Genomic DNA, 25,809 nt, shown 5'->3' on the forward strand with positions numbered 1-25,809 from the left:
TTCTATACGAGTGTATAATAAAAAATCATGAGTGAAACGTCGAAAAAAGTACCAGCGAACAGTCAGAATAACGAGAATTATCACTTGGGACATCTTTTTAGAGACTGCATGCTTAAGGATCCAGATGCTATCTGTCAGGTTAGTGAAAAAAAAACTCCCGCCACCGCTAACTAAAAATAGTACCGTAACTATTATTTAATAGTTTTTTTTTCCATTGTCTATCAATTCAATGAATACAAAACGAAACTAGTTTTTAAATATAAGAATTGCAAGAATCTCCAGTAGGAGAAGACGACTAACAATCCGCACTAGATTGTGAAAATGCCGTTATACGGCTCAAGTCGAACAATGCTTATAAGATGTCACATACATAATATACATTGATATTATACAGTGGAACCTCGCTAACTCGAACCTCGAAAAGACGAAATCATCGTTAACATGAAATAAAGATAAAGATAAAGATAAAAAATAGTTTATTCAAGTAGGCATATTACAATGCGCTTATGAACGTCAAATAAACCTTTACCGGCTCCAACCGTACACCTCTGCCCAGCCTCTGCCCCGAGAAGATTTAAATCCCCCCTCAATTGGAGGAGGGTATCCCAATATGGGACCGGCAACAAACTCGGCGGGACACATCTTTTCAAAACATTATTACATCTTATAATTAACATGCATTACGAGTAATTAAGAAAACTACAATTTAAATTACTATAATTATTATTATTTAAAATGCCATTCCCTTCCCTTCAAAGCCCAAAACCTCATAACTCGAAATATTTAACCTCATTAGGACGAAGTAATCAACGATATTCCTTTCACGGCTATCTTAGTACAAATTTAACATCCATAACTCGAAAACTGAAATTTGACCTACTTTATAACTCGAAAAATAGCCGTATTCATATATCACCTCTATATCTCGAAACCACTTGTCCAAACAAGGTCTGTCTTGGCAAACCTCTGGAAAAAGAAGACCCGGTCGTCCACGTACCACCTGGAGGCGCACAGTCAACAAAGAGGTGGCATCCGCTGGCCTCGACTGGAAGAAACTCGAAGAGACAGCGCAGGATCGACAACAGTGGAGAACCCTTCTGAGAGCCCTATGTCCCTGATGAGGGATAACAGGATACCATCATCATCATCATATCTCGAAATTATTTATCAAAAACCCTCTGTATGTAACTCGAAGAAAATAATAAGACCGCACTTTATGCGTAGGTATGTATATTTACCTCCCTAATACGAATTTTTCATTAATTTTACCTCTGTAACTCAAAACCTCTTTAAGATGAATAATAACCTATAAGAACCTCTCTAAGTCCATACCCTCTGTAAGACGAAAACTCGTTAACACGAACTTTTTGGCGTTTCCCTTCAGATTCGTGCTATCGAGGTTCCTCTGTAATAGGGTAATTCGTCAATTACTGGCCACTGTTTAGTATAAGATGGCCAGTTATTAACCGGTGGCCAGTAATTGACGATTTACCCTATCCTGTTTTCTTATTTGAGTCTCACAAGGACTGAAAAAATGTATCCCGCCTGTAAGGATGCAGCGTAAAAATTAGCTTTAACTTCCCTTAACTTTGCGATGTCTACAGGAAAGACATGGACGAGTTTTGAAGCATACTATTCTAATAGGGTAGATATTTCTTAAGAGGTCGAAATGGATTTATCCGAGTTTGAAGTCAAGCGACACAATTGGCTACTTTCCTACTAGTCAAATCAGCTTCTTTTTTAACCGACTTCAATTTCATAGAAGGAGGAGGTTCTGTATTCGGTTGTGGCTATTTTTTTTTTTTTTTTTTCTATGTACGTTCACCGATTACTCCGACATCCGTAGTCCGATTTGAGTAATTCTTTTTTTGTTTGAAAGGAGCTACCTCCGAGTTGGTCCCATTTTAATTTGGTTCTGTTCTGATGATGGGATCCATGAGGAATTGAGGGAACTCCTCAATTTTTAAAGGCACATGCATGGTGTTTTGGGCGTTTTCTTAAGCAATTCGAGCATTTTCTCCCGAAAACCACTAATTTGATGAAGTAGACCTGATGATGATGATTATTTTGATGATAATGATGATGATTTCTTTAAATGTAAGTATGTTCACCGATTACTCCGGCACCTGTGATCCGATTTGAGTAATTCTTTTTTTGTTTGGAAGAAGTTACCTCCAAGGTGTTTCCGTATTATTTTTGGTTCTGGTCTGATGATGGAATCCATGAGGAATTGAGGGAACTCCTCAATTTTTAAAGGCACGTGTTAAGTGATTTCGGGGTTTTCTAAAGTAACTCGAGCATTTGCTTCCGAAAACCACCAATTTGATGTACTGCAACTGTAGCCTTACCACGAGTTTGACATTGACATATTCGCTAACGTCTTATGCATCTAAATGTAACTTTTTATGCATCTCGCTCACACTAAGGTTAGTACGAGCGAGATGCATAGGAAGTAAGTTACACACATGCTAGCGAATATATCAATGTCAAACTCGTGGTAAGCTGGTAAGGCTACTGATCGGGGGTTAGGGTTAGGAGTTAAGGGGTCAGAGATTAACGGGTTGGGGAATGGTGGTTGAAGGGTTGCTGGTTCAGGATCGAGGGGTTCCTGGATCAGGGGTTGATGTGCTGTGAGGTTGAGTGATCGGGGGGCTGAGGGATTGGGTCAGTGGCGGGGCGGGCGGATGGATTTAGTTGACAGGAATTATAATTTCCCAGACGGACTCGAGAAAATTCCTGGTTCAGGGTCGAGGGGTTCCTGGATCAGGGGTTGATGCGCTGTGAGGTTGAGTGATCGGGGCGTTGAGGGATTGGGCCAGTGGCGGGGCGGAGGATGGATTTAGTGTAGTAGTGACAGGAATTATAATTTCCCAGACGGACTCGAGAAAATTCCTGATTACATACATATTTATTAAAGTAATAGGTACACGAATTTAGTGTTAAACATGATCTTGTTTTTCATTCATGCGTCGCGCTCTTAACAATGCGTTAAAACTAAAAATGGAAAAATAAAAACTTTTTACAAAAAAAAGCAAACCGACTTCAAAAAGGATGAAATAAAATATTATCCTTTTTGAAGTCTATGCGTTACCAACTGATATGTTTGAAGTCGGTGCCAAGCCAAGTAGTAACAATACCAGTCAAAATAATCAGCTTTATGGCTATAAATCCCATTAGAACTGCACTAATAACTATTACAAATGTGTAAGTAATTTTGTCTGCCTCTTTGTCGCCTTTTCAAGACTAAACAACTGAACCGCTCTAGGTGAAATTTGGCAAGAAGGTAAATTTCTTAAATTGTTTTATATTTTGAAATGTAGTCCTCTGGATAAGGGACGGGAAATTACTCAGTCCCAATGTCACACTTGCGTGCTATAGACTGTTCGAGCATTAGTAAGAAATGCTCTTTAAAAAATACGACGCATAAAAATGCATTGAATTTCCACTAATGTGCCGACAAACATGGTACAGACTGCGCCAAGAAGGTTTGATCGTGTGTTCTGAGGTGTGTTCTTAAGCCTCCTCCACACTCGTGCGCGAATCGCGGCGCAAAGCCGCGAACGCGAGTGTGGAGTCCTGAACGCAGACCTGCGAAATCGACTCCACACTCGCGTTCGCGGCTTCGCCCGCGATTCACGCGCATAGTCTGGAGGGGGCTTTAGATACAATCGACGTCAAAGATATATTTACACTTTTGCACCTTACTCCTTTGTAATAAGGCGAAAAGTGTAAACATATTTTTAACGTCGACTGTACCTACAGAAAGTACGTTCATTGTCGTCGTGTAAGGCAATCCAACGTAGGTACATCCTTATCGAATCGCACCAAAATCATGGTAGGTATGCTTCAAAATTTGGCTTGGCACCGACTTCAAACATATCAGTTGGTAACGCATAGACTTCAAAAAGGATAATATTTTATTTCATCCTTTTTGAAGTCGGTTTGCTTTTTTTTGTAAAAAGTTTTTATTAGAACTGTCAAAACGATTTGCTAATATGGAATTTATATGAAAACGTGTATAGTGACGTCACGGTCAACTCACCTACTTTTTATATTAAATTTCATATTATGTATATGCATATATATGCCTACGTAAATTCAGACGTTCTTAGTGTTTGTCATATTTTTTTTTGTGTAAAGCGTAGGTAGTTTTCCATTGTATGGAAATATTTAAATAAGGCTTTTAAAGAGTTAGTATTGGGTTGCATTTGACTTGTAATAGCACCCTGTCCCAGTATTGAACATAACATACAATAAAGCTATGTTACCGTGTGAATTGTTCTTCTGTACTATCTTTAATGCAGCTGGCACACGTACCGAGTAGAGTGGCGAGACAGTAACACGGAGTATGGAAATTTTACTCGACCGAGTAACAATTTCATACTTCGTTTTACTGTCTCGCCACTCTACTCGGTACGTGCGATCCTGGCATAAGTGTTTGACTCAGACGTTGTTCTCAACTTAAGAGCCCATCAACGTGCACACTAGCGCCACTGCTAAATAATCGTGATTATTTAAATTTAACGACAGGTATTTAAAAAAAAGGGGGCCGCTACATTACATCCGATAAGTATATTAAATGGAAATTGTGGTTAAAATCACTGCTATCTATGTTTATCTAATAATTATCTGGTGTTTTATTTCGTGCGAAATGTGAAATTATTTATTTTAAGTAGAGGAAAGTACCCAATTGGACTATAATATAAGATTATTCCTATTCAAACAGCAATTAATATAAAACTTCAATATAGAATCCGCGCGCTTTCTCAGAATTGTACGAATTGTATTTTGCATATATATAGTACAGCGTTAAAATTAGACTGTGGAAGTAACATTCGTAATATTGGTGCTATTATAGGTACCTATACCAAATAGTGAATAGAATCAGGCGTTACTTTGCGGAAATCCATACTAATTAAAACCAAAATATTATTTTGCTAATCCGCGAAAAGATAACGTGCTAGTCAATCAGTGCTAACCCGTTATACTTACTTGCGTATTTTTACATGCAATTAATATTTCCACCCTCCCACCGCAAAAATAAATACGCAAATAAATATAACAAACCACCACCAAAAGAATAAACCTCGACACGTGTTTCGCCTCTCTACGAGGCATCCTCAGGAGTTGTTGACGGTCTGACGCCCGGCAACGGAATGACCTGTCTTTTTTTTTTTTTTTTTTTTTTTAACATAGAAATCTGAGTCGGCCAGAAAAATCCGGCCCTATTTCTCATTACCCTAAAGTAAATGGAATGACCTGTCTAGAATGGTCGGCCATATTTATACCTTGACCACTCCCCCTACCGTGCAAGTGTGAGTGAGATGGAAAAATTCGTAATAACGGCGATGACGCAACATTCAATTGTTCGTTAAGAATCATGCCCCTATTGTTGTACCTAATTATTTCCAGTTGTTCCAGAACACCCAAACGCAATCCCTTTTCGCAAACATGTAAAATATCAAAAGAATGATTCTCAGATAAAGTGTGACCTGTATCTAATAAGTGCTTTGCAAAATTGGACTTCTCTGGATGGTTATGTCTATATGACGCAACATGCTCTTTATACCTAGTAGTGAAACTACGGCCCGTTTGCCCCACATACACTTTATTGCAATCGTCACAGGTAAGCTTATAAACTCCAGACTTTTTCCCATTCTCGATCTTATCTTTGCCATTGCAAAGCTTTGAGTGCAAAGTATTATTTGTCTTAAAGGCCACAGGAATGTCGTTAGACTTCAAAATTTTGTAAATTGCATCAGACAACTTGCCAACATAAGTTATGCTCGCTTTATATTTTTTAATCGGTTCAGAGGATCGTGCCGCATACAACATAGTGTTGACCATACTATTCCGCTTTTTCCTGATGATACCATCCACAACAGACTTATCGTAACCATTCGAAACTGCTAAGTGATAAATATTATTTAATTCAATCTGATAGTGTTCATCAGAAAGAGGCACAGTCAACATTCTATGCACATAACAATGAAAAGCAGATAACTTATGCTGCCACGGATGCGTGGAAGAAGCCGGGATAACTGTATCGGTGTGTGTAGGCTTACGGTAAATTTTGAACTGATGCCTGTTGTTTACTTTAGTGATTGTTAAATCTAGAAAATTCAATGAGTTGTCTTGCTCTAGTTCCTTTTTAAACTTAATTTTTGGATGCTTACCATTAATTTCAGCAATAAATGCATCCAGCAGGCCCATACTACCCGTCCAACAAATAATCAAATCATCCACGTATCTAAAATAGTATAATATATTATTGTTGCCCACAATATGCTGGTTCTCAAAATGGTCCATAAAAATATCAGCCATTAAAGGACTTAGTGGTGAACCCATAGCCAAACCATCACTTTGCAAATAATACTGTCCCCCAAATCTGAAATAATTTTGTTTCATACAAATCGCTGTTAGATCTATCAATTCATCTACTTCCCCTGGATGTAAACGTTGCCTTTCAAAAAGACCCTTAATAATCTCCAAAGTCTCTCCATATGGCACATTTGTAAACAAACTGTCTACATCCAATGAAAGAAGAACAGCATTATCTGGTATGTTAATGTCCTGGATCTTTTCTATTAACTGCAAGCTATTTTTCAAGCAATATTTCGGCTGGAACTGGGCTCCATTCGGCTTCCATTATAAGAGACAAGTCCTTTTGAAAGGCAACGTTTACATCCAGGGGAAGTAGATGAATTGATAGATCTAACAGCGATTTGTATGAAACAAAATTATTTCAGATTTGGGGGATGCATTTATTGCTGAAATTAATGGTAAGCATCCAAAAATTAAGTTTTAAAAGGAACTAGAGCAAGACAACTCATTGAATTTTCTAGATTTAACAATCACTAAAGTAAACAACAGGCATCAGTTCAAAATTTACCGTAAGCCTACACATACCGATACAGTTATCCCGGCTTCTTCCACGCATCCGTGGCAGCATAAGTTGGCTGCTTTTCATTGTTATGTGCATAGAATGTTGACTGTGCCTCTTTCTGATGAACACTATCAGATTGAATTAAATAATATTTATCACTTAGCATTTTCGAATGGTTACGATAAGTCTGTTGTGGATGGTATCATCAGAAAAAAGCGGAATAGTATGGTCAACACTATGTTGTATGCGGCACGATCCTCTGAACCGATTAAAAAATATAAAGCGAGCATAACTTATGTTGGCAAGTTGTCTGATGCAATTTACAAAATTTTGAAGTCTAACGACATTCCTGTGGCCTTTAAGACAAATAATACTTTGCACTCAAAGCTTTGCAATGGCAAAGATAAGATCGAGAATGGGAAAAAGTCTGGAGTTTATAAGCTTACCTGTGACGATTGCAATAAAGTGTATGTGGGGCAAACGGGCCGTAGTTTCACTACTAGGTATAAAGAGCATGTTGCGTCATATAGACATAACCATCCAGAGAAGTCCAATTTTGCAAAGCACTTATTAGATACAGGTCACACTTTATCTGAGAATCGTTCTTTTGATATTTTACATGTTTGCGAAAAGGGATTGCGTTTGGGTGTTCTGGAACAACTGGAAATAATTAGGTACAACAATAGGGGCATGATTCTTAACGAACAATTGAATGTTGCGTCATCGCCGTTATTACGAATTTTTCCATCTCACTCACACTTGCACGGTAGGGGGAGTGGTCAAGGTATAAATATGGCCGACCATTCTAGACAGGTCATTCCGTTGCCGGGCGTCAGACCGTCAACAACTCCTGAGGATGCCTTGTAGAGAGGCGAAACACGTGTCGAGGTTTATTCTTTTGGTGGTGGTTTGTTATATTTATTTGCGTATTTATTTTTGCGGTGGGAGGGTGGAAATATTAATTGCATGTAAAAATACGCAAGTAAGTATAACGGGTTAGCACTGATTGACTAGCACGTTATCTTTTCGCGGATTAGCAAAATAATATTTTGGTTTTAATTAAGTACCTATACCATCCTATACTTAAAATGTAGCCATGAGAATGATCAATGTAGTTACCTATGTCCATCAGTAGATGATTATCCGCATCCTGTGTGACTGGCGCTTTTATAAGTGCTGTGGATGTGACATGTGTCTAGACACATCCTTCTATTGAGCGACCAAAAACGGTCGGGGTTACACCATAAATCGTCTGTAATAAACGCGAAGGCCAATGATGATGATGATGATGATGATGATGATGATGATGATGATGGATGTGACAGGCGTGTATGTACATATATAGAGAGAGATAGAGTCCGTCTAAGCTAACTTTGCAACGATTTGAACAGAACAAAGTGTGAGAGTGTCATTATAAAGGTAGTTTGTTCATAGAAATTTTACATTAATGATTACATCGATTACATTCCAAATGACATGCAGAGTTAAATAGCTTGATCCGTATATCGTGGGTTAGGTTAGAACTGCGACCTTTACAAAAACCAACTGCTACACTAGAAAAGTGGGTTAGGTTAGAACTGCGACCTTTACAGAAACCAAATGCTACTAGAAAAGTGGGTTAGGTTAGGTTTAGGCATGAAAATTATTTAATACAAAATACAATATTTAGATGAATACAATAGGTAAGTATAATTAAAAGCGTCAACACACTGTCGAATCGAATGCCGACCCTGGTGCGGTTCGAAAAGAAATGAAAATCGGGCTTCACTGCGGTAAAAAGGGCAGTAATCCTACGCTTCACTCTAAGTGGTGTTAGATCGAAATGATAAAAACAATCCCAATTTACAGATAGACGCAGCAACAGGCGAAGAGGAAACCAGACGGTCGGTTCTCACTCGCGCCACGACCCTGGCCAAATGTCTGCGGACCCTGGGCCTGAAGCCGGGCGACGTGCTCGCGCTGGGCGGGGACAACCATCTGGACCTCCACATGCCGTTCTACTCCGCCCTTATGAACGGGTATCCTATCAGTGGTGTTGACCCCTTTTTCAAATTTGGTAAGACTGCGGAAGTGACTGGCATTGCTACTGCGTTGCGACTCTTCGGAGAAACACTTTTTCTCGTCCGCTCTTTTGCTGACTATTGCATAAAAAAAACATCAAATCTCTCTAAACTGCCTTTACGTAAGATCTATAGGTATCCCCCCGCACGCCTTAAAAAAACCGGACAAGTGCGAGTCGGACTCGCCCACCGAGGGTTCCGTACTTTTTGCGGCAACAGAAATACATCATCTGTAAAAAATTCAACTGTCTAGCTATCACGGTTCGTGAGATACAGCCTGGTGACAGACGGACGGACGGACGGACAGCGGAGTCTTAGTAATAGGGTCCCGTTTTACCCTTTGGGTACGGAACCCTAAAAACGGGCTCGAAAGACCCGTGAGTTTTAAAACGGAGATACAAATCATACGGTAGACTAGTCTGACTATTGCATACGCCAATAGGGTATTTGACTGTATTTAAAATAAATTATTTTGCTCCATGCATGAAATAAAGCACCAGAAGATTAATAGAGAAACGTAGACAGCAGTTATTTTTAGACACAATTTCTATTTTAAAACCCGTATAAAACTATAATGAGTAGGTAATTTGATCGTGACGTCACATGCTAGTGTTTCATATAAATTCCGTAGTAGCAAAATCGTTTAGACAGTTCGAAAAAAGAAACTGATTTGACTAGTAGTCAGAAAATACCCTATTCTGGGGATTAGTTGCCAAGCGGACCCCAGGCTCCCATGCGCCTTGGCAAAATGCCGGGATAACGCGAGGAAGATGATGAGACTAGTCTGACTATTGTAGGAATGCGACTTCGAATCTAGACACTGTAAATTATTTTACAGTAGGTCCTATTTTCCCGCGCTAGTGCGTAAAATAGCACTTTTCGTGCGATGTCAAAAGTTTAAAGGGCCATATGTATTGTAAAACGTACGATACACGTGCGAATAGGTAATTCGCAATTCGTGTCGATTTAAAACACTCGCTTCGGTCGTGTTTTAATTTATCGCCACTCGTTTCGAATTTCCTCTTTTCCGCACTTGTATCGTAAATAACTATTTTAATACAGTTGCTCAAAAAGTGCTACTTTACGTAGCTGTTTAGCGTGCGGAAAGTTGGTTTTCGCGAATTTGTGCTTTTCACTTTTCCATTTTTTTTTAATTTATACTTGTTCCAATTCATATTATTGATGAGTGTTAATATTAGTTTCCTTTAAACGTCGTAATCAACATAAAAACCTACTGTTAATGTAAGAATACGAAAACTATATATCTCGGTACTCGTGAAGTAATGACATACTTTCCGCACTAGCATCCAATCACTGTAATCAATTTTCATCTAAGATGCAATTAATACAATACAATGTTTATTATTTCGTGATAAGTATAAGCTATACTTTACAAGAGCGGACTTGCGATAATTGAGGCCCGTTATTTGATGTCGCTTTAGTAAATATAGGGTAGATAAACTAGATAATATAGTTATAAAGTAATTAAATACTAAGTCAGTTCAAAGACCTGTGTGTTAAGATGTATTTACTTACAGTTATACTAAATATGTAAATGCAACCAATCAAGAACTGTACGGTTACCATCAGTTTGTCAGTGACATAAACGCCGTCGAGAACGTAATTTACTTTCTATACGTCCCGTTTGCACTAATATGCGAGTGCGAACGAGATGTATAGAAAGTAAATTACGTTCTCGACGGCGTTTATGTCACTGACAAACTGATGGTAACCGTACAGTTCACTCTGCGTACCTAAGGACGGTACTAACCATAACCTAACAAATCGAATACTCGAATAGTATGGTAGTTTATGAAGTTTTCGTTGTATGTAGGTCGTTAGATATAATTTGATTACCTATATAAATATTTATTTTAGTAATGCAATCCTATAAAATCAATGATATTATTTTACTAGATACTTAATAAACATGCTGTTATTGACTTCTTTATCAGTGTTTAATTTAATCATGATTAATGTAACTTGTTTTTTGCGGTTATTATTGAATTTATATTATCATTTCCTATAGGAATTCTATATGTTATTATTATGTAAATAACCTACGCCTAGTTATTGCTAGTACCTAACCTACCAGTCTTGTTGTTTGTACAAAAGATACCTATATTTAGACAAAATCGTGGCCCCGAGTTTGATTGCCGGTTTGGCGACAATCGGCTCGATTCAGAAAATGAATTAGATTTCTACTAGACTTCAACAAGTTACGATACGGATAATTTAAAGATATTTGTAAGATAGATATGTCAAATTTGACGTTTCCGCGATTCTGGAGGTCCTCTTGAACGATTTCGACAAGTTATGACTTAGATATCCAAGTCACATCTAGTCGATATCTAATGTAGATCTAGTTGATCTCTAAATCGTCTCAAGATCTTGTGATTATCTCGAAATCCGAATAGGCTTGAATGACTGGTATAAAGGATTACCTACTCACGTTAGACCGGGCCGGAGTTTCCGGCGCTTACTTTTCTATGACATAACAGGCGATCACGGGATACTTTCCATAGAAAAACGATGCGCCGGAAGCTCCGGCCCGGACACGGCGCGGTCGCGGTCTCGTGAGTCATCCTTAATGCGGCGCCATATTACGCCATAACCATAGTCTAATAAAACATGGTCTTCCATTCCCAGAGTGACACGGGCCTACGTCACAACAACATGGCCGCTATATATAGCGCTATCGCATATTATCATATAGCGCTGTCGCATGATGACGTAGGCCCGTGTCAGTTAGGTGACCTAGAAAAGACGGGAATGGAGTACCAGGCGGAGTATATTATTATACCATGGCCATAACTGCATTGTGTTAACGTCAACTTTAATAGATAGATAGATAGATAGATAAATCATTTATTTGACAGCTGCAATGACACACAATATAAATGTACACACATCATAACAGAAAAAAAACAATAATTAGCGTAATGAAATTCTATTCTATGACGTGATTGTCAAATTCGCACGATTTTCTTTTCATATAGACATTACACCGTGCTCTGCTGCGACAAATAACTATTTATTAGCACTTATTTAACGGTCTTAAGGGGCCCACTGATTACCAGATCGCCGGACGATATTAGCCTGTCAGTTGTTCGGAACTGTTTGCGATTAACTGACAGGCTGATATCGTCCAGCGAACTGGTAATCTATGGGCCCCTTTAGTGCCAACATCTGACGGTCAAATGTTAAAGCTATACCTATAAAACATACCTTATAAGCAGAGATGTGACTTATTTGAAATACTTGTATTTAAAATGCAAATACAAAATGCAAAATACCTATTTTGTATTTTGTATTTAAATACCTTTTGAGGAAAACTATTTTGTATTTTATTTGAAATAGTTTTTGGGACCTATTTTCTATTTTCAAAATACAAAATACTTTATAGTAGGTAATGTAGGTAGGAGTTTACAATCTCTTCTGATCCTGGCAACTCTCTCATTCTTTTAACAGGGAACTGTTGAATCTGTTTTGTAACGTCGCACATGAATACAAGCGTAGCGAGTGGTTAAAAAAGTGGAATCTTGAGTGTTGCGAGGGTTTCAAGGCACGAGAGGAGAACAAACTTTTCTGCCCTGGTGAAACACAAACGAGACGTTTTCATCACACTAACGAGAGGCATTATACTAGCTGTAAAACATTACAAATCTAAATTAATGCTTTTAAAAATTGGCCGTTAAAAACATCATCCATCCATCCTACCGGGTAATATGAGCAAACAACTAGAAATTTACACTTTAGATAGAGGACTGATTGACACACTGTTTTCAAAGAATAAAGAGTATTTTCAACTCTGAAATTCCGAGAAATACTTTTTAATTCAGACTAGGTATTCGCTATTCAGAGTACATTTTATCGCAAATTATTTGTATTTAAAAAAAGTATTTTGAAAATACCTATTTCGTATTTTGTATTTTAAATACAAATTCAAAAACTATTTTGTATTTTGCATTTGAAATAGTATATCATGGAAGTATTTGTATTTTGTATTTAAATACTTTTTATAAAGTATTTTTCACATCTCTGCTTATAAGTTATACCTAATCTTCACAACGCTTTCCAGACGAAATCAAACAGCTGTTCAAGCAAATTGAGCCAAAGAGCGCCTTTTGCCAGCAGTCTTCATACCAGGACTACAGAAGAGCTGTGGAGGAGCTGGGCTTGGACACGAGGATAGTCACGTTTGATGGCAGCGGGAACACGATGACCAAATTGATACAACAGTATCATGACAGCGACCAATCTATAGATGATTTTCAGTAAGTGCAATTGTTTAAAGATAGACAGGCGGCCTAGCCAAGGTGACAATAGCTTGCCCTTCGCCATCGAATCGCTTTGTGGCTCTCTATAACTCTTCCATAAAGGCAAAGATCGCCTTTTGCCAGCAGTCTTCATACCAGGACTACAGAAGAGCAGTGGAAGAGTTGGGCTTGACCACGAGGATAGTCACGTTTGATGGCAGCGGGAACACGATGACCGAATTGATAGAACAGTATCATGCCAGCGACCAATCTATAGACGATTTTCAGTAAGTGCCATTGTATAAAAATAGAGGTCGCGGGTTCAAAGACTTGCATTTCATTTTTGGTCACACTTTTGAAGATTGACAGTTGTTCTAGTCTATATTAATTCTATGGGTAGGGTGCAAAGGGTGACAGGATACCTGTATATAATTTGTAACCTCTAAACGCCAAATCTCGCAAAATTGTATTGAGTTGACACTTGTCAGCGTACCCATCGAGTTGGAAAAATACTAAAGGGGCCCACTGATTAACAGTCCACCGAACGGTATCGGCCCGTCAGTTGTTCGGAACTGTCAAAATTTTGTTCTAACTGACAGGCCGATACCGTCCGGCGGACTGTTAATCAGTGGGCCCCTTTAGAGCTATAAAACTTCTCCTCGCTCTAAAGGTTCCGTCACACAGCCACGTTTTCCGGGCGGGGCGTAAGCGCGGCGTGAGCGTTTTATATGAAAAAGCGGCGCGCCCCGCTCACGCGCCGCCCGCAAAACGCGCCTGTGTGACGGAGCCTTAATAGGTATTTAGCAACGAAAGCTGCCAGAAACTACTTACTTGAATGTTTACTTATCCCAAGTTCCATATCATTTTAAAATGAGAGGCAAACTTCGCTTGTACATAGCGACGACCAGCGACGACTATTATTATAGGTTCGTGTGACGCTTAACTAATAATTCATAAACCTTTATTCATCATAATAATTCATAAACCTTGATTCATAATAATAATGATAAGCATTATGATAGCAACGACGTAAAGGCCTAAAATGGTCAAAAGGTTGCTGTTACTACCTACGTCTTGACAAAAAACAAATTAACACATTTCAGACTGTTCACAGTTCACCTTCTAAAATGATAAGCATAATGCTTATCATTATTATGATAGCAACGACGTAAAGGCCTAAAATGGTCAGAAGGTTGCTGGTACTACCTACGTCTTGACAAATAACAAATTAACGTAATTTCAGACTGTTCACAGTTCACCTTCTAAAATGATAAGCATAATGCTTATCATTATTACGATAACAACAACGTAAAGGCTTAAAATGGTCAGAAGGTTGCTGTTACTACCTACGTCTTGACAAATAACAAATTAACAATTTCAGACTGTTCACAGTTCACCTTCTAAAACAGAACTTGGATTTAAATGAAAAACATGCAACTGAGCATGACTCGACACTTATCGTACCTATCATTTGTGATTGCGTCACTATCCCAAACATACCGTGTATGCTAATGAACTATTATAAATAAAGTTTATGTAACAAATTTCAATTTAATTGGTCCGATCTCCAATAGTTTCGAGGCAAATAGGCTATGACATACGGACAGACGGACAGATAGACGCATAAGTGATCCGTTAAGGGTTCCGTTTTTTTTCTTTTTGAGGTATGGATCCCTAAAAATGTCGTTAATGGTGGCGATGCTACACTTTGTCGCTGCCAAGTCGCTGCAGGCTAAACTATACCGAACTCATGTTATTTTTAGGGTAGCCGACTTCGACACGGATAAAGTGTTTGCGTTTGTAGTGGCCACTAGTGGGTCCACTGGGTACCCGAAAGTTGCAGCCATAAAGCATCACCCCATCATCAAGGTCATCAAAATGTATGAAGCGGTGCACACTTCAAAGTAAGATCCCAAACAAATTGTGTGCAGACTTATAGCATAGAGAATTTAGTATATCTAGACAATTTTGTAGTCACAGTAAATTTACTGCCATCTTTCGACACATGATTAAAACTTTTAGAACGCCATTTGACTTTGATCCTTCTTCTTTCACTGATATGTGTTAAATTTGTTAAATACCTATCAAAAAGTGTCGCCATCTACTCGAGTGTAGGCCAAAGGTATGGCGCCATCGCTCGAAAAGATGAGAAGAGGAAGATGAGAGAATCAAAGAGATTCGCTGTGACTACAAAATTTACTTTGACAATAGAGATCTCTATTTAAATTCTCTTCGCTTATATAGTTCGTGAAATGACTGTCTCATTTCAATCATAGACAGAGAGCATCATACTATCTTTGTCTTACACTAGTACTAGCACCCAAAAGAAAAGGATGAGTATAGACTTTTTGTTCTTATTTACTGACAAATTTGGTTAGACCCACTATAGTGATGATGTTGATTTTCAGAACTTTAAAGCCTGCTCTGAATTTGTCAGCCATTCAGTGGGTGTCAGCCTACTTCAATGCGATTTGCATGCCCGCACAGAACCAGATCAAGGTCCAGACCTCGGCGCCTGCTACTGCAGAACATGTTATTGACATTATCAATAAATATAGGGTAAGTCATGGGGAAGGCCGGTAAAAAGTAGACTCTCTAGTAAGTACTTACAACTTCTCTAGTGGGATTATGCGATGTTTATGCCATTATTGTTTCCACCTAGTCGCGATTCTACACAATATGAATTCCACGCAGCTGAAGTTTATCACGAGCGTTATTCTTCACAGTCATTATTTCAGCACAATCTTGACTCTACCTAGTAGCGATTCTACACAATATTTATTCCACACATCTGCAGTTTATCACATGCGTTATTCTTCACAGTCATTATTTCAACACAATCTTGACTCTACCTAGTAGCGATTCTACACAATATTTATTCCACACATCTGAAGTTTATCACATGCGTTATTCTTCACACAAATATATTACTATACAATCGTCGCAACTCTTATTAATGTTCGACATCGGTCACATTTCTGGTAAAAAGGCACCTTATATGAGTATTTTTTTTTAATAATAAGGTATTAATACTAACTACTAAGAAACAGTTTTCATATCAGAAATAAACTTCACTGGCCGCAGTGGCCTCTTGTCAAAGCCATTGTCTTGTTTGACGTTATCGCAATTGTTCACGGATCAAAATAAATTAATTTCTACTGCTTAAAGTTACTAAAACCGGAAAAATGGAGGAAAATGAAATAGTGTTCATAAAAAGCGAAAAAGGAAAGGATCTTTGCATCATTTTATATGGTAATGTTTTTGATGGGATTTAGTTTACTCCATGCTACTCCATCTAACATTAATACGGTGGTGCCACCCTTCCAGAAAGTTAGTCGTTTTATTTAATTGGTTATGACAACTAAACATCTCGGGTCTTATTATGTTCATCCACTCTCGGTTGTAGTATTTTATGAAGTCAGTAAACACGTCAGTATTAGGCATGCGGTCAGTAATCACACGCAAACCATCAGGAATTTCCGCTGGCGGAAATAACGCTAATTTACATAGCTGCCTTGTAATGCCTTCACCAATTGGATGGTTAGTGACTGCAAGCTCTTCAGATTTTTTCCAAATACTCTGCTGGTAATGAAAATAACATCCAGTTATGGCCACATTTTTAAAAACTTGTTTTAAGGCATTTATGGCCGCCAGCTCAAAATCACTTTTAAATTGTACGATAGGTACTTAGTGACAGTTTTTCCTTGAGTGTTGAAAATAACAGCTCGTATGTATTCTGCTATTTGTTGGGTAACAATGCATAAACTACGGGTACTATTGTGGTATCCTCATCTGCATATTTTTTTAAGTCCGCGTGCAGCGTATATAGTTGGAAGAACGGCGAAGGTGTGACCTTGAAAGTCCCATCGCCTAAAAAACTCGTAGTCTTTTGTGTGGTCTCTCTAGCTAGAGGTGTAGCAAATATATAGATATTGTATTTGTCGCTTATCAGCAAATCCTCACAAATAATTGGGGGTAACGTGATGTCATCGATATTTCCGAAACAACTTTTTTCGACCATCAATGCCTCATATCGCCGCTTGTACAATGCGTCTTTTAGAGTTTTGAATTCGGGAATCTTTTTAGATTCGCTGAGAGAGGCTTCGTCTTTTAAAGCCTCAAACTCCTTTTCAAATATGCGTTGAATAGATTTCATGGTCTTCACAACTTTTTCCCTACAGTTATGTAGGCAAATATCTACTTTATTTTGGAATTGATTGGGTTTACACATATGTGCACTATTTCTCAGAACACCTTTCTTCTCCTTATCAATGGTTATTGAAGCACTGCACGATAACGAATTTACACACCGCCAGTTAGTACCATTCTTACGGTTACCCCTAAAATAATATTTGTAATCACTTTTTAATAGAACGTCCTTTCCTTTTTCACTTTTTATGAACACTATTTCATTTTCCTCCATTTTTCCGGTTTTAGTAACTTTAAGCAGTAGAAATTAATTTATTTTGATCCGTGAACAATTGCGATAACGTGAAACAAGACAATGGCTTTGACAAGAGGCCACTGCGGCCAGTGAAGTTTATTTCTGATATGAAAACTGTTTCTTAGTAGTTAGTATTAATACCTTATTATTAAAAAAAAATACTCATATAAGGTGCCTTTTTACCAGAAATGTGACCGATGTCGAACATTAATAAGAGTTGCGACGATTGTATAGTAATATATTTGTGTGAAGAATAACGCATGTGATAAACTTCAGATGTGTGGAATAAATATTGTGTAGAATTGCTACTAGGTAGAGTCAAGATTGTGTTGAAATAATGACTGTGAAGAATAACGCATGTGATAAACTGCAGATGTGTGGAATAAATATTGTGTAGAATCGCTACTAGGTAGAGTCAAGATTGTGCTGAAATAATGACGGTGAAGAATAACGCTCGTGATAAACTTCAGCTGCGTGGAATTCATATTGTGTAGAATCGCGACTAGGTGGAAACAATAATGGCATAAACATCGCATAATCCCTCTAGTGTTGCAAACATGTTGCAAATGTCCATGGGCGACGGTGATAGCTTACCATCAGGCGATTTGTCTGCTCGTTTGCCTCTTATATCATAAAAAAGAGAAACAATATATATTTTTTTGTCCCTCTTAGCACAAAGTACCTACCGTAAACTCAGATTAACTATTATAGTCCTATTTAAAGATACAATTCCTTATGGTCCAGGTTTTAACCTTGGTTATTAAACGAGCCTTTTTGATTTAGTACTCGTTACATTTATTTTGGAGCTTAGATATTGTACTAATGCTTTTTCTACATTTGATACTCAACATAATTTGAAAAATATTAATACATATTACTGGAACTTGAATTTGGATAATAGTTTGTAAGTTGTGGACTAAAGTTACCTAAGTTTACGGCAGGGATGTTGCGAGTATTCGCATCCGCATCTGCAACCGCGGATGTGAGCCTTTAAATATTCGCATCCGCTTCCGCGGATGTCAAAAAATCTGCATCCGCAACATCCCTGGGTTACGGTAACGGATGTTTATCGTAATTTTTTTCGTGGTTCCAGCCAATAGTGTTGATGAGCACGCCCTCGATCCTGCACCGCATCCTGCAGTACGAGAAACCCTGTGACCTGACCTGCTTTGACACCATCGTCCTCGGTGGAGCTTGTGTTCAGAAAGACCTCCTCGTCGATCTAAAGGTATTTAGGTTTTTACCTCTATTGGTCAATACAATGCAACTATTTACTTATACTTATTATAACGTGCTAGTCAGTAAATAGTAATCCATTAAGAATGACTCACGTTAGAACGGCCCGGGTCCGGGTCGAGGCTTCCGATTCCGAAGCCTCGTTTTCTATGATGGGTGATCGGTGATCACTTGATGCTTTCTATTTTATATGAAAACTGAAGTGTCCGACGCCACGGCCCAGACCCGGACTGTACTACCTACATGCGTATTTTCCGTATACACAGTTAATGTTCCCACCCTCTCGCCTCGAAAATTAATAATAACAAACCACCATCAAATGTACAAAACTTGACACGTGGTTTGAAAGCTGAAATTAATATAGGCCGGTAGCTTGAACATGTCATGCTCGCTTAAAAATCTTTGCTTACGGTGGCGTCGTTGATCGGGTCGCCACTTTCCCGAATGAAGGTTAAGGGGCGATGGCTGAGATACGCGCCATACTCGTGAACGGGTGCTGTTTGTGGAAACTGTACGTCTACCATCAGTTTTGACATTGATATATACGCTCACGTCTACGTAACTTACTTTCTATGCATCTCGCTCGTACTCGCATATTAGTGCAAACGAGATGTACAGAAAGTAAATTACGTAGACGGGAGCGTTATGTCAATGTCAAAACTGGTGGTAGACGTACTGGTCTGTTTAAGCTAACACGAGCTATTATACTTAGTAACTTTAATTTTGAGTTAAATTACAGTGAGACGCCACATTCTGCTCTCGTACGAGTATGTTTCTTTTCTCTTAATGAATGTGTTAATTATACAGGATTTTGACTCTTGGAGACCCTATACATCTCTAAGGATAATTTGATAAACTATATAATCTTATAGTTCTGACACCTAGAGACATTTACACCTCTAAATATTATAGATTTTACTTGTGTTTTTGTATCTGTATTATTTTTAGGGTTCCGTACCCAAAGGGTAAAACGGGACCCTATTACTAAGACTTCGCTGTCCGTCCGTCCGTCCGTCCGTCCGTCCGTCCGTCCGTCCGTCTGTCACCAGGCTGTATCTCACGAACCGTGATAGCTAGACAGTTGAAATTTTCACAGATGATGTATTTCTGTTGCCGCTATAACAACAAATACTAAAAACAGAATAAAATAAAGATTTAAATGGGGCTCCCATACAACAAACGTGATTTTTGACCAAAGTTAAGCAACGTCGGGAGTGGTCAGTACTTGGATGGGTGACCGTTTTTTTTGCTTTTTTTTTTTGTTTTTTTTTTGCATTATGGTACGGAACCCTTCGTGCGCGAGTCCGACTCGCACTTGCCCGGTTTTTTTAAATTATTATTATAGTTTTTGTTTATGTAATTCGACGTTAAGAGACCATATACATCTCTATGTAATTGTAATACGTTAGTTTGAATTGGTAGTTGCAGTTACTTGTATTTTATAAAATTGTTGATGTATTGTTATTAGTTTTCCTTGTATGTAAATTCAATGTTGACGTGTAAAAGTGCCCTTGTGGCCTATTTGCTGAATAAATGTTGAAGTTGAAGTTGAAGTTGAAAATGTTGATGGTCTGGCGCCTAGGGGGTAGCTAATAGCAGCTACTGATTTGCAGGCAGCACTTCGACCAGATGCGGTAGTGACAGAGGCATACGGGCAGACAGAGTGCACGGGCCCCGTGCTGCGGCCGGCGCCCGAGGGTCCGCTTGGGAACTGCGGCGTCGAAACACCCCATAATAAAGTCAAGGTAATACAATAACTATAGAGGATATTGTTGTCTCACGCATTTGTTGTCACAGCGGCTTGAAAAAACTAGGTACTTACTTAATAAACAACAAAATGAACGACGTGAGTGAAGCTTATGCTTAAAGATACCTACCTGTTACATTTTAGAATATATTAGGTGGTTACATTTTAGAATATATGCTACCTATTATACTTACCTTCTCTTTGGAATATACTGATCACCAGTGGCGTAGCTAGGCGTGGGTGAAGTGGGCCGTCGCCCACGGCCTCGCGCCCCAAGGGGGGCCTCGCGCGAGGCCCCTTCGGGTACAGTGACAGAAAAGGGCCTAGCAGATGCGACTTCGTCCACAGCTAGATTAGTTCACGCTACGCCACTGCTGGTCACAAAAACAAATAATTTACGCAAGCGCACATTAAGTCTGAATTAAATACTTCCAATGACATCCTTCCGAATTTCGTCACCTAAGTAAAAAAACCGTTCACATTCCAACAGACAATCTTGTAAAATAGGTACCCTCTAGACCTGTGGCGTGACCTCAACTCTGGTGCCGATACCTATAGGTATAGGTAATAAAATAACAATAAGTCTAATAATTAAATCACCACGGTAATGGCACCCGTGAATGGCAATTTTAATTTTCTTCATGTTTATTCCCAGCTAGTAGATCCGGTTACGGGAGAAACAATAACGGAACCCAACGTTCCCGGAGAGCTCTGGACCAAAGGACCCCGGTTCACTGTACGTAGAAACATTTATGAGATAATTTTCTTTAATTTGCTTCCATCATTTTTACCACATGCTTGTACTCGTACCTATGTTTATCATAAAGGCGATGTTCTCTAATTTTTTGTGATTCTCCAGGAGTATTATAAGAACCCGGAAGAGACAGCAAAGGCGATAACGCCCGACGGCTGGTACAAGACGGGCGACCTACTGCGGAGAGACGAGAACGGATTCTTCTTCTTCGTGGAGAGATTGAAGATGCTCGTCAAGTTCCGCTCTTACCATGTAAGATTCAAAGTTAAGGTGATCTTATTACTAGTGAAGTGACCGACCGACGTTTCGATACAGCAGGTTTCGGCATCAAAATCATGTTTCTGCAGATGGTTCTAAAAATTGCCGCGCCGAAACTTACAACATCGTATTTAACGGTGAGAATTTATACCACCTGCATGAGTTATAGGTTTAACCCTTTACCAGGCGAAGAGATATATTCCTCCCACATATTATATCGGTTACCGTAGTCAGGTTTTAACTCCAAATCTACTACGAAACATTATATCAATCACTGAATCCCTTCGCCTGATCAAGAATATAATAAGACAAAATCGAGTATGACAGTTAATTACTTAGACAGGCGATGGGATAACCGTAACCGACATTTTTATTTCTGGTTTAAAGGAACATCTCCGACTTTCGTAAATACATTTTTTACAAGGCGCTCAATACGGTTGTAACAATATATACAGTACGTATAGACAGGCGATGGGATAACTGTAACCGACATTTTTATTTCTGGTTTAAAGGAACATCTCCGACTTTCGTAAATACATTTTTTACAAGGCGCTCAATACGGTTGTAACAATATATACAGTACACGCTAGTTCTTAGGGGCCTGGTAAAGGGTTAACATTTTTCGTATGTCTAGAAAGCTCACTGACATTGTATTCAACGATTTTAAACCATCTATAAAAGTCTCGGTTTGGCCCGAAACTAAGGTAAAACCGAACCTTCGGTATCGGCATTAAAACCGGTCCATTGTCACCCCGAAAGATAACCTTCCTGGCTTTCCGACTTACTGATTTGGCTACTCTTGTTAGTTGGAAATACCTACATAATTATTTAGCTGTAAAAGCCATGCATGCAGCCAAAGATAATTTAGACTAGAGGAAAATTGTCAAAAAAAATACTTGTCGCTCGAAAAAATGGCACCATTCATTTGGCTTATCCTCGAGTAGATGGCGATACTTTTTGACATTTAACAAACTTAACACATATCAGTGAAAAAAATAAGGATCAAAGTCAAATGGCGTTCTAAAAGTTTTAATCATGTGTGTCGAAAGATGGCAGTTAATGTACTGACTACCTACATTATTCCTCTATTTCAAATTCTCTTTGATGCAGCTATTACTCATGCAAGTCATGCAATGTTTTTTCTCCGAAACCAAAAAAAAATTGACACAGGTCGTCCCTATGGAATTAGAAGAGGTGATACAGAAACATGATGGCGTCCTGGAGGCGTGTGTGACCAGCTTGGAACACCCCGTGGACGGGGAGTGGCCGGTGGCGGTGGTCGTGAGGAAACCCGGGGCTACAGTCACTGCTCAGGAGATTCAGGACCTGGTAGCAAGTGAGTATATCCACGGACACAGAGCAGGGGCGTATTTTAAAATTTGGCGCCCGGGCCAATACGTTTCGCCGCCCCAGAAGTCAAGAAAGAAAAATAAAATGCAAAGTTTGTGCCCCGGGCCATGGCTCGGATGGCCCTGTAAATACGCCCCTGATTCAGAGGCCCTAGCCAAAATGACAATCGTTGAGAGAGAACGCGAATAGAAACTAGAGCTAGAGATGAATTTATGTGCCGTTGAATATAAAGATAGTTTATTATTCAAGTAGGCATATCACAATGCGCTTATGAACATCAAATAAAGCTACACCAGCTCTAACTAACCCTACACCTCTGCCTCGAGAGATCTAAGTTCTCGAGGAGAACTTTTTTAAACTATTGATTATGGTGCTGAGGTTTATGTACCTACAGTGCATAATTATTTTCCATCGATGGAAAATAATAATTATGCACTGTAGGTACATCGTATTTTCACGGAAACGTAATATGAACGTGTCATGCTATTTTAGTCAGTCGGTACAAAAAGTACTGAGGTTGACTGAAGTAGCATGACAAATATACGAACGTTTCCGAGAAAATACGATGGAAAACAAATATGCACTAAAAGTGTCATGTCATTCTATGGAACTTGCTAACTATATATGTAAACAAACCGCCATATTGAAATGAGGAGGCACTAGCGGAAGGTGCTGGGGGTAGGATACGGCGTTGCGTGAAGAAGAGATTTCCTTTGGCAGGATGGATTTAAGAAGTAGAGCCACCGAGATTTTTGATGTCAATTTTTAGGGGGGGGAGGGGCTCTCAACTTGATCTTGATATCTGTCATTTAAGCTACTAGGGCAAGTTTGGTATCGTTTTCGTATAAATCGGAGATGCCGAATTCATTTATGATATCATAATGCCACCATTCCGAAGTAAAAACACATAAAATATGAAAAAAATACTTTTTTTTTAATTCCTCTTCATGCCTAAACCGCTTACCCAATTTTGTTAAAATTTGGTACAGTGATAGTTTCAGTCCCAGGGAATAACATAGCATACTTTTAATCTCAAAATCATCCCTTAAGGGTGTGAAAAGGGAGGTGGAAATTTGTATGGGGATCCAATAACCGCTGAACCGATTTAAATAAAATTTGGTATAGAGATATTTTGAGTCCCGGGGAAGAACATAGGATACTTTTTATTCAAAAAAATATCTCTCAAAAGTGAAAAGGAAGGTGTAAGATTGTATGGGAAATCAATAACGGCTGAACCGATTTAGATGAAATCTATGTCTACATCTTTGATTTCGTTGAAAATGATACTAAACTTGACATAAAACCTATACTTAAAAAAATATTAACCTCAGACGTCACCGATCCTTAAAACCCCCCCCACCCGCCACCTGCATCAAAAATCTGGGTGGCTCCACTTCTTAAATACATTTTACAGGAACACAAAAATTGATTCTACCAAAGGAAATCTCTTATTCAGTGAACGCCGTATTTGACCTTTTTATGGCTTGAGCACACTCCACTACACACTGAAAGGTTAGGACAGATGTCGCCCCACATTCGCCCCAGCAATCCGTCATTGTTTACGATTTGTGACAAGTGTAGGTATAGTTGCGAATTTTTTACTAATACTTGCGATTTATCAAGAAAAATGTATTCATTTATAACTGTACGGGAACTGCAAACCGAGCTTCGAAGGAGAATTGCTACAATTGGTAGAAAAAAGGCTGATTTGATACTACAAAGATAATCACTTAATATATTTGAGGTTATCTTGTGTATTTTACCGTTTATTCAAATTTTCGAAGGCTCACGTGCAGTTTTTCCTTTTATATTACAAGTGTTCGATCGAAAACTAAGCTTTGGTGTATACTTGGATCACCTGGATGTACAAGAAGGCGTTTCATATACGCCCGCCCTACGACACATCAGATAGGTACACATAGTCGTGATGCATCTGGAGTACATCATGTGTGACCAAGCCATGCCCTAAATGATGTAGGTACTATTCATTAAAACTTAGCTTATCTGTGTATTTACTCATTCCAAAATATTTACTTCCCTAAAATGATGCCTATAAAATCGGTCTTTGGCATTTGCCTTAGTTTTTGATACCTAAAGCTTTTTCTCACCGATTTATGCATATCGGGTCCTTGGGAAAAAAGAAAGATCCTATATTTCCACAATTTGTCGCAAAATATTGGAGTATTTTGGAGAAAAAGAAGAATGTTTACAATTTATTTGAAAAAATGTATGTAATTTGACAGTGACAGTGGACTTATAATGAAGGTGCCGCCTGGCGGGATAAAATGTCAGTTTTCCTCCTCATTGTCTCTGAATGGTGAATTTACTAGTGACTTTTGTTTACATAGTTAGCAAGTTCCATAGAATGACACTTTACATCTATACTTTCTCTGTAACAGGTAAACTGTCGGAGCACAAGCAACTGCGCGGCGGCGTGGTATTCGTGGACGAGCTGCCGATGACGTCCAACGGTAAGGTCGCCAAGGCCAAAGTGAAACAACTGGCCAGGGAGGCCCAACAGATATGAATTTACTTAAAAGACGGTCTTCACATTGGACGCGGTTTCGCACGCCGCTGCGGTGGGCAAGCTGGACATCTCTATATTCTCTTAATACAAATAACCAGCTACCCTGGTATTAGGGCATTTCTATTTAAAGTTGTACCCCCAACTTGCATTTTAGATTTTGGAATTTTTATGTTATTTCCACTCAGAATCCCTCCAGCTCTTTCGATTCTAATACAAGAAAAAAAATTTTTTTGTCCGTTTTGTTACGGTAGAAGGTGGTATTGAAAACCGTAACCAAACGCACCAAAT

At 38.8% G+C, this 25,809-nt stretch overlaps 1 protein-coding gene across 1 annotated transcript; it reads left to right on the forward strand.

Annotated features, from left to right (window-relative positions):
* On the forward strand, window positions 1–25,728 carry LOC134800189 (luciferin 4-monooxygenase-like). The gene is made up of 11 exons (XM_063772677.1): window positions 1–138; window positions 8,735–8,942; window positions 13,028–13,223; window positions 14,969–15,109; window positions 15,614–15,764; window positions 18,743–18,877; window positions 20,499–20,630; window positions 21,288–21,368; window positions 21,492–21,638; window positions 22,815–22,980; window positions 25,394–25,728. The coding sequence occupies exons 1-11, from the start codon at window positions 28–30 to the stop codon at window positions 25,519–25,521; spliced, it is 1,596 nt and encodes a 531-aa protein (XP_063628747.1). The 5' UTR covers window positions 1–27; the 3' UTR covers window positions 25,522–25,728.
* Window positions 25,729–25,809: the final 81 nt, after the last annotated feature.

Source organism: Cydia splendana, chromosome 19 (assembly GCF_910591565.1).
Source record: "Cydia splendana chromosome 19, ilCydSple1.2, whole genome shotgun sequence".
In the NCBI taxonomy this organism is placed as follows: domain Eukaryota; kingdom Metazoa; phylum Arthropoda; class Insecta; order Lepidoptera; family Tortricidae; genus Cydia; species Cydia splendana.

Bases quoted from the DNA above. Each gene is read 5' to 3' on its own strand.
- LOC134800189 (XM_063772677.1), top strand. From the start codon at position 28: ATGAGTGAAACGTCGAAAAAAGTACCAGCGAACAGTCAGAATAACGAG. The intron at 8,943-13,027 runs GTAAGACTGCGG...AACGCTTTCCAG, and splicing joins TGACCCCTTTTTCAAATTTG to ACGAAATCAAACAGCTGTTC. The intron at 20,631-21,287 runs GTAATACAATAA...GTTTATTCCCAG, and splicing joins CACCCCATAATAAAGTCAAG to CTAGTAGATCCGGTTACGGG.